This window comes from Dendrobium catenatum, unplaced genomic scaffold (genome assembly GCF_001605985.2).
Source record: "Dendrobium catenatum unplaced genomic scaffold, ASM160598v2 fragScaff_scaffold_156, whole genome shotgun sequence".
NCBI classification, from domain to species: Eukaryota; Viridiplantae; Streptophyta; class Magnoliopsida; order Asparagales; family Orchidaceae; genus Dendrobium; species Dendrobium catenatum.
Genome location: NW_021318618.1, coordinates 11,785,313 through 11,795,803, shown reverse-complemented (window position 1 = coordinate 11,795,803; position 10,491 = coordinate 11,785,313). Strand labels below are relative to the sequence as shown.

Below are 10,491 nucleotides of genomic sequence, written 5' to 3'. Positions count from 1 at the left end.
GTAGAAGTAGAAACATAACAATTTTAATTCCAAATAATCATTCGCTATTACAAGAGAAAAGACCCATATATATAGGTCTCAAGCATACATGAATAAATAAAGACTAAATTGCCCTCAGGGCCCCAACATAACTCAACTCAACATAAGGGTACAATAGGAAAACATAAAAATAAACTGCATAAACAACTAGAAAAATAAGCTCTGAATCGTGGCCATCGATCGGTGATGCTTCCGGCTATACACATGTTTGGACTTTGGATCGATGTCCTCATCATGGATCCTCCTCTCCAATTGAAGATCCACTTGTATCTTGCCTTTTCTATCATAAAACTTTCAATAAAAAAAATGTTCGTGAGTGTTCTATCATGATTTTCTTGTCGTTTGTTTTCTAAAATTGTTGAAATCAGATTTCAGCCAAGGCTTTTCCTAAATTTCTGCAAGCACTTCCTATCAAGCTACTCCAACCTTTTCGCATATATGTTTGTTTTGCATTCTAACTCTACAAGTAAAGCCACTCATCCACCTAAGCATCCTCATCTCGGCAGAACTTAACTTAATATTAAGCTTCTATTTTGACAACATTCTGCGCCACAAAGCATTACAAGTCTCACCACCACCTTAGTATAATATCAATGGTGGGTGGTAGTTAAATTATGCCTCAATAAAGAAAATTGTAAGCCTCGGCCAAACCACCGAGGCTTAAACCTCAAGGTGTCCAAGCTACGCCTCGAATCTACACGCCGCAAGCGTCTTTTTAAACCATGGTGAAAACGAGTCCAGTCGGGCAGTCAAGCTAGACTCGCCTAAGATACAATCGACTTGAACACGAGCTCGAGCTCGAGTTCAACTTAAGCTCAGAGCTCAAACTCAAAATTGGCTCGCATATGTTACAATCGATTCAAATTTGGCTCATTAGCTCGAAGTCGAATGAGTTGTTCAAACTCAACTCATTTTTAGGCTCATTTTGAAGAAAGTTATATGCAAAGTCAAAGGAAATTTTTTCTTGAAAAAATCATACAAGCGAAAGTATCAACGTTAGCCATAATTTGAGAGGTTGATGCAACCAAAATTTAGGGGAAACTAAGATTGCATATAAAATTGCCGTCTTCCTTTCAAAACAACTTTAACAAACAAAAACTTATACGACAAACACAATCTTAGAACATAAAAATTAAAAGGAACAACAACACAATTTAAGCACGACACAACAACAACCTTCAAATACGACTAAATATTTTAAAAGTTTGAGAAGAAAGATACAAATGGGGTGGAAACTTGCGGAGAGAAGAAATAGATAAGAAGCCCGAGACGAAGTCAAATAGAGGAGAAGAAGAAGTGGATAAAGCTCGCAAGCTATCCAAGAAGAAAAAAACCCTCAGGTTTTAGTTCCAAAAATCCTCACATAATCTTCCTAAAACAGTCACAAAACAACCCCTATTTATAGGTGAAGAGAGGGAGCTAAACAACCCAAACAGCCGCCCATACCATCCAATCAGCAAAGGGGAGGCAGAAAGCCAACAGGAAGCCGAATGGAGCAGCACACAGAAGGCCAGTGGGACACAGCCAACGAACAGCCAACGCCAGGGGGAAGAAACCGGGCAGACAGAGGAAACGAAGGGCCAAAACAAGGGGGGATGAACTCGGCTAGCAGCCATAATGAGCTGAAAAAGGCAACAAAACTCAGCAGCTAACATAACTAGGCAGCAAATCAAACCCTCTCTCTCTCTCTCTCTCTCTCTCTCTCTCTTTGCCTACATCAGAGGTACAGCTAAGTGAAAAAAAAAAAAAGACCATTCAGGATGCAATTTGGTACAAAATTTAAGCAACTAGATTACTGGATGGCACCATCAACCAATTATTTTAAAAAAGCAAAAGACCAATAAGGCTCAAAACAGGATTAAAGCAAGAAAAATAAACGATCTATAGATTTTAAACTAGCAAAAGAAAAATTAACCAAGTTTATTTAAGGATTTGGCTCAACAAGTATAAGATTTAATGATAAACCCACACCGAAAAACAACCACCAAACATATAGAAAGGGGAAATAATGGCATAGAAATATCTAAACAAGAAAGCTATCAAACATCTCTAAAATATATAGAAAGGGGCAACCACTCGGAAAATTCTAGCCATAAAGAATACTAACCTACTATATGCATTGATTGTTACTTCAGAGCTTATAGTGAAAAACCAAGAAAATGGTATAAATTCATTACGTTTTACTAGATGTTTTCCACTTGGTTGTCAAAATACCGGCTCATGTTTCCCGTCAACGACGCCTTCGCAGATCCTGGTGGTTTCCACTAAGGAAACCTTCCCTCTAGCCATCGCAGCCATTGTAATACGGGCATCCGATGGTGGACGTTAATCAAAGAAAGAGACGAAGATCGATGGCCGAGATCCCTACATTTTATCTTAGTTTATTATTGTATTTTTTATTTAATTATGCATTTTTCATTTTTACCCTTACTTAAGGATCTTGTCTTATGTAAGCCCAAGGGGCAAAATTGTCTTTTAGTTTCTTTTAAGGTCTATATATAGAAGCTCATGCTCTTGTATTAGACGATGATGGATTATTATATAAAAAAAAAATTATGCACTCTCTTTGGGGAGAACTTTGGTGAGATCCCTATGGATGGGAATCGTAGTATCCACCGGTCGCAAGATGTGTCTGGGCTCGCGGTTGAAGTCCCTTGGTGAAGGGCAGCATATCACCCGTCAGCCACAGGAGATGTCCAGGCTCACGATTTTATCTTTCTTTCCCTACACACTTCTTTTCTCCTTCTACCTTGACCGCTGGTCATACCCCCTCCATAGCCGCAGGCCAAGCTTCTTGATGTGGACATCGATCAGAGGTTCAAGCATGTGTATCGCCGGAGACAGCGCAGATCGACGGCCACGATTCAGAGTTTATATTTCTAGATATTTATGCATTTTCTTCTTTTATTTATTGGAGTTTCCTATTGTACCCTTAGTATGAGCTGAGTCATGATTGTAGCCCTGAGGGCAATTTAGTCTTTGTGTTTTTCTTTTTATGTTGGGGCCTATATATATAGGTCATTCTAGTTGTAATGGAACTAATGAAGATTTGAATGAAATTTATGTTTTATTTCTACTTCTTCTTGCATGAGAGCTTGAGAAGGGAGAGAGCTCAAGGTGAGCAAATCGCAAGGCCCACCAGTCGTTGGAAGAGTCCGCGGCTCGTGGTTAAATTACCCCATCTTCTCGTTCGTGCTTCCTCCAACCACTTCCCCCTCCACCACAAGAATATTCATCCAAATTCTTGTTGCCGCCTCCTCCTTGGAAGCCCGCCGCCCACCACCTCACGGCACCAGCCGCCCCCCCTTGCCGGCAACTTCCTTTCCCACTCACCACACAACCATCTATCCGAAATTTTCAAATTTGAAATTTGAATTTCAAATTTCAAATTCTTTCCTAATTCGGAATTCCAAATTTGGAAAGTTTTCATGACAAATTCCAATTTCAATTTAATTTAAATTGGACTTTTTAATTATTGTGCCACGTCATCAATCCAAATTGGAAGCCACATCCCACTAATTCCCCTCTCCCCCTCTCACCTTGCCGCCGGCCCCATGAGGGTTTTCTCCCCCAACCGATTGCTCCATTAATGCCCCAATTAATTCATTAATGTCTCCTTAATTTGAAATCAATTTTCAAATTAATCTCCCTCTCTTTCACTTAAAATCCTGAAATTAATTTCAGGTTTTGAATTAGAAACCCCCTCCCTCCTCTAATGAGCCGCCGGCCCCCCTCTTCATGGATCCCATTAAATGCCCATTAATCCCCCTTAATTCTCATTGAGATTTGAAATTATTTTCAAATCGCTTCCCTCCAAATTAACTAAAAATCTGATATTAGCTTCAGATTTTAGTAACTCTCTTCCTTCCCTCATCTAATCTAGAATCCCTCTCCCAACTCACCCGCCCCCTCTCTCCCCACCTTGGTCGACCACTCCCCTTTCCCTACCTTGGTGAATTTCGGAGGCTCACAACACTTGAAGCAAGAGAAGAAGAAGACGACGCCCATCACCCTCACTTCGATGTTGAATGGCGGATCCCGAACTTGAGTGGGGTCTTGTATTCAACGCCGACGGAAGTATCAACATCCTAAGATCTCCGTGCTTTGACAAGGGATTTGAAGACGAGACCACCGTTGAAGAATATTTGGAGAGAGTCGTCCCGATTCTTGCGAGCATCGTCGACCGACGATTTTTAAACTACAATTGGAGCATCGACAGTCGAGATTTTCCCCCACCCAACCCGCCGGCTACACCCTCCTCAAAACCCCCACCGCTGGCCCACTCTCCAAGTTCCCTTGATTCCAATTTCATTTCATCATCATTACTTTCCTAAATTAGCTCCTATCTTATTTGGAAAGTTTCCGAATTCAAATTCAAATGAATTTGAATTTTAAATTCTTTCCTAAATAACCTACATCTATTTTAGGAAATCCTTCAATCATATTAAATCTGAAATTAGTTCAGATTTAACACTCTAATCTCCCATTAATGCATATGTGGACACCTTTTCTTTTTCCTCCTCATTAGGCTGGCCCCTTTCTCTCCCCTATTTTAATTATTTCCTTCATTGTTAAGGAATTCAATTAGGGAAATAATTAACCACCTATTTATCCTTCACTCCATCGAATTTGAATTTCAAAAACTTTCCAAAATTAAAACAACCCTATTTTAGAAACTCACCCAATCTCAATCCCCTTGCCTCCAAAATTCAAACATCCCATCATTACTTTCCTTTCTACACAACTTCTTTTGGAAAGCTTTGATTTTAATTATTCAATCAATTTTGAATTTTGAAATACCTCCTAAAATAGACAACCTATTTTAGAAAAGTCCTTAAATCAAGTCCAAATCAATTTCAATTTGGATTTTATTTAAATCCTTTTCCTTAATTAAAGGTCCTTGATTAGGCAAGCTTTAAACTCACCCCCCCCCAACCCTATGCCACCTCACCAAGCCGCCGGCCCCCTCCTCCCATCTCTCTCTCTCTCTCTCTCTCTCTCTCTCTCTCTCTCTCTCTCTCTCCCCCCTCTCCTCTTTGTTCTCTCCTAGATTGGTTTCCCTCCAAATTTAATGCTTTCAATCAAAAAAGGAGAAGGCAGACGCATATTCGAAAAAAAGGAGTGGATTGGATGGTTTAGAAATGTGGAACTGCTTAATGTATTCATCTAGTTCGGTTGTATGAGAGTCAATTTGGTTCTTACATGAAATAATGAATCTATTCTAGCCAAGCTTGATAAGTACTCAAGCCGATAGCTCGAGCTCAATTAACAAACGATCTTTGGTGTGGACTCAAACTCAAGCTCATGGCTAGACGAGTTTGACTAGTAAACTCGTTAGCGAGTCGAGTTCAAGCCAGCTATCAGGCCGGCTTGGCTCAATTACAACCCTAATACTGATGCATCAAATGTGTTCAACAAAATTGCATCAAATCACTACAAAAGAATTAAATATGATAAAGTTAACAAAGTTAGTTGATAACCACTATTTTTATATGATACTATTACCTAGCACAAAAATATTAATTTGGTACCTTCTTTGATGCTTCGGCAAGAACAACATGAAATTCTTGGAAGCATTTCATCCCTAGAGCTCCATATAGAATTGTAATTTTGTTGCTGATACGTGAACCCAAATATATGTGATCAAAGTCAAAAAGTTCCGGCTGCTCCAGAGTGTCTGCATCACTGATTATACGATGTTGTTGTTTTCATGAGCAAAAACAGTCTAATTAAACAAATTATCTTCAAAGAAGACATGATGAAAAAATCAATAAAACCTAAAAATATGCATATTACTTACAGATCAGTTGATGTATCAAGCCATGAAAGAAGCTCGGGAACATTAAATAATAGCACGCTACCAGTATCCACCCAGCAGCAACTCTCTCCAGATTTCAGCGGGTTTGTTGTGTAAGAGTGATCTACCTTTAGATCATCTGAAGGAGACCCTGCTGTTATAGAGTTAACTTCATCATCAACAGGAAAAGAAGATAATGAATCCTCTGCGAGTTGCCTGTATAGAGCCAGCCTTGGAGATGCTGACCGAAGAGTCAGAGAAAATTCAAAAATTGACCCCAAGTGATCACTTAAAAGTGAATGTCCATCATTCATGATAATCTCTAAACAACATCGAGCTGTTGAACAGTTTGAAGCTCTGTCTGGTTGCAGCCACAGTTCAGAGAACTCCCAGAACAGATCTTTCCATTCTTTAGAAAGCAACTCTCTGTACGAAGATGGCACTATGTTCAGATTTCGAAAATATGCTTTGTTGAAACGCATCAAAAATTCTGATAAAGCACATCCTCTTCAGGTGAAAAAACTAAGCTTCGAGGATAATTATTTAGGTAGACAGATAAATTTTAAAAAGAGGGCAAAAGCTTGCTCAAAAGGTTAGTGGAAAACATGGCAGCAAATATTTGTCATGGATATTTCTACAATGGCCCAACTGGAGCTTTAATAAATCGACTGGGACTTCAAAAGCAGTCACTGATTTGATTAATGGAAAGCTGTTTTTTTCCTCAAAACTCGTTTCCAATCTAAATCGCCAAATTAACAGCCATACAAGGGTCCCAAGGGGGGCAAGTACCACAGAAATAGCATAGTCAAAGCTGCCAATTTGACACTCCATAGGGTAGCACATAATCCATATCCTAAGAAATACATGAAGGCGCCAGACTAATTCTTGTGAACTGGGTTAAGCACTCCTACTATGGCGGAACAGAAACCACAGGAATAACAGTGTGTAACAGCAGGAAACTCCCACAGGTGAAAAAGATAAGCAGCATAAATTTAGCATAGGAATTAGCAACTAGCTTGGTTGAATCCCCCAATAAAGAACCATGAGTTCAAAGTTTCCAAGAGTAACTTCAGCAAACTCATCAAAGTAGAGTCCTAACAAATGGCATACATAGACTTTTCAATAGAATTGGTACAAATTTTGTGATAAATATAACATCAGCGCCTAAAAATTTGCATCCTTCTGAAAATAAGTAGTAGCCCTTGAAATATTATTTTTATGGAAAATAAAATCTTATAATACTAACCTCTAATTAATATGCCACGAATGGAAATGAGTGTAATACCTAAATTTTGAAGAGAAAATTTTTCTCCTAAAAAATTATACCCTATTTTTTACACATCCCAAAAATTATCAAAACTATTTTTATAAAATTTATATTTCATTTTAATCATGTAATATATAGAAGTGCATATAAATAAATAAGTATATTAGTATTTTATAATTAATATCTTAATTAAACAAATTTGCCTATAGTAATTAATTTTACTGTTCACCTGCATGATATACTGTAGCAAATCAGCAATTAGCCCAAAGTAGTGACCTGCAAATGTCGGTTAAACTAGGGACAGCTGTAAGGGAGAATTACTTAGGTGTAATACTTAAAATATATATAAAATTAGCTAATAACAAACCATCCATACTTATCTTTTCCATCCCAATTCCATAACAGCAGATGGAAGCTCGGGAAATGATATAAGAGGGAGGCTCGGTAGGAAAAACAGAGAGATTGTTGTATAACATACTATTTTAATACTATCCACATAAAATGCCCTTTAATATGATTAAAACAATTCTGGAATTCAAATTAAATTAAAAATTAGTAACAATTATTTTTGCCCTATAGTACACATCATTTAATCAAGAAGTCTAACCAAAAAAATAAATGCTCTTGGCGTGTAAATCATATATATAAACAATCATATTTCCTTTGTCAAAAGCCAAAGCCAAAATGTTTCTATTTTCATGTAATATAAACCAATATATGTTTCTTTTTTTTCTTTTTTTTTTCTTTTTTTAAGAATACTTAACAAATGAAAAAACTGGAAGAAAAAAACAGTTAAAAAACAAAGCAACAAGATTATCCAGCAATTTCCCTAGCTTTGTTTGACTTGTATTTTCAGTTTCACTAGAAAGATAACTTATTTGGTTTCCTTTTACAATTACTAAAACTATTGGTTGTTAGATGATATCATCTATCCAAAATGTTTATAATATAAATAAGTAAAATTTCTTGAATTGTAATCCCATAACATAAATGATGTGTTCTATATCAAATATGTTTCTTTTTAAAAGGACAGAAACAACAACAAAAAATATGGCCATCTAAGGCGGCTTAGCGTTGGAAATGTGCTATGAAAAGTTTAAAGAACACACCATACATATGTTTTCAAAATAGCAATAAGGCTGTTTCTTGAAAATAATAATAAATGGCTGGCTGAACCAAACAAGAAGCATAAACACTTAACAGACATGTTTGTTATCATCTTTAGTTTTTTTTTTTTTTTTTTAATAGATAGCTCAAAATTTTTTAAATAGATAGCTCAAAACAAATATAACAGTATCCAAACAAGGATTTGATCTGATCCTTTCTTGTTCAAAGACACAATTTCAGACTTGCTTATCATTTTTCAAAACAAGAAAGCATCTTTCAGTTTTTTGTCACTATTATTTCCTTCAAGCGAGGCTATATTTTCGTTTGCTTCATATTGCAAGACAATCCACTAAGTACCAACTTCTCAAGAATAGCATTACTACTGAGAAATATTGATAAATATGGAAAAATATTGCTTCGCGCGTAAAGCTCTATAGTCAAACGTCTAAAAAGCATTTGACATTCAAAAAAAAAAAATAATGACAGTTAAGAGCAATGCTCCATAAATAGGTTGGTTGAAGAGCCTCATCAGGTTTCTACAGGTTATGACCATATTTACATTTGTCTAGCTTTGCAAATTTCAACTGAAGTAACAAGGTAAAACAATTCACCAAACTCAAAAAACACGCACAATTTAACCTAAGAAACTCACCCGGCTTCCAACAACAAGGAAGTTCCGGGCCACTTAGCCCGCAGAGAGACCTGCACGTTCTTAGGACGGCGGCCTTCCATAGAATACGAAGGACCTCCAAATGCTAGAAAGAGCAAGGAGATCAGGCATAGCGCGGAAACCCTAGATCGGCAACAAATATCCATACTCGAAAAACGTCTCGTGCCTACAACAATAACAGAGTTTCTCACGGGATCATTGGCTAATGGCTATCATGGAGATCAAAGATTTTCCGATCCGCCCCCTTTCCCCGATTAGACTGAGAAAGGCAGAGAGTAAGTTCGCCGCTAGAAGAGCCGAGGAGTGGACTCTGCCGAGACCAGGTGACCGCCTCAAAGTTCGTCAAAAATTTGTGTTTTTAATTTAAATATTACTGAGTCGCACTTTGAGAATGGCGCATTGGATGTTCAATATATATATAGAACTCGATGAACTAGGCCAATATGAATTTCATATTTTATTCCTATCTTATCAGTCCGACTGACCCGAGCTAGAGGTCTAGTCCATATGTGAAAATTTTGAATTCACAAGAGATCAAAAGTTTTAGAGCGGATTCACTTTGCAATATCACATTCACTTTTGATCTTCGACATCCATTGTTCACTTTCATCTTCAGCATTCCAACTGGTTCATTGTTCAACTATATTGAGACACTAAGTTCATCATCCACCAACAAAATTAATTTGGTATTTTGTTCGGTTTATCTTGAGAGAGGTACATTTTTGGCTTATCTCTCAAAATGGGGTTTAACGTTTAGAGTTTTTAGGGTTTAGGGTATTTGCTTGTCTTTTCATTAGTTAGCATGTTACTTTCCAAAAATGAGAAATTATTATTGTGTATCTTTTTTTTTTTTAATTGTGTATTTACTTTGTATTCAATAGTATCAAGAGTCTTCCATTTCCAAACTTATGTTACACAGTTTTCAAATTTTTTTATGAGTTGATTTTGTTCATTTTGTGTATTTTTTTTTACTGTGTATTAATTGCGTATCAACTACGTATTAATTGTGTATTCACTAGTATCAGCTATCTTCCATTTTCAAATTTATGTTGCACAGTTTTCAAATTTATATGAGTTATTTTTGTTCACTTTATGTATCTTTTTTTAACTGCATATTAATTGCATATTTTATTATGTATTTACTGTGTCTTCACTATGTATTTTCCTCTGATGTCTACATATGTATGTTTGACCTAAAACTTATCACTGTTATGCATCAAGTTTTAGAACTAGCGACTCTTTTATCGTGACAATAAACAAAGATGTCGAAGACACTTTGAAGAGATTAAATATCTAGCAATTTCTGAAGTTCCCAACGTTCCAACAGAATGCTTCACTGATATTCGAGCTGCTCAAATTCTGAGATATTCCTCAACAATATTTTATCATCAAGAGCCATGATATAAAGTTCACCTCATATGAAGTTGTTGTGATGCCCCAAAATTTAATTTGAAAGAATTATTATTTTAATATGTTTTGATGTTTATTACTGATAGAAGATATTATATATGGGCAATCTAATTTGAAAGAATTATTTATTTATCTTTTAAATTAGATTATGAGGCATCACAGTTGCTCTGCTTACAAGATTGTCAAACAAAGGTGTTGAGA

General features: G+C 36.6%; 1 protein-coding gene across 1 annotated transcript in view; it reads right to left on the bottom strand.

Annotated features, from left to right (window-relative positions):
* LOC110096211 (UDP-glucose:glycoprotein glucosyltransferase) overlaps positions 1-9,251 on the bottom strand; it is a gene marked incomplete in the record, with an annotated part of 101,782 nt that extends 92,531 nt beyond the window's left edge. Inside the window, 3 exon segments of the mRNA XM_028692688.1 lie at positions 5,571-5,724; positions 5,840-6,262; positions 8,863-9,251. Coding sequence (XP_028548521.1) covers positions 5,571-5,724; positions 5,840-6,262; positions 8,863-9,026 — 741 coding nt within the window.
* Between the last annotated feature and the right edge of the window lie 1,240 nt (positions 9,252-10,491).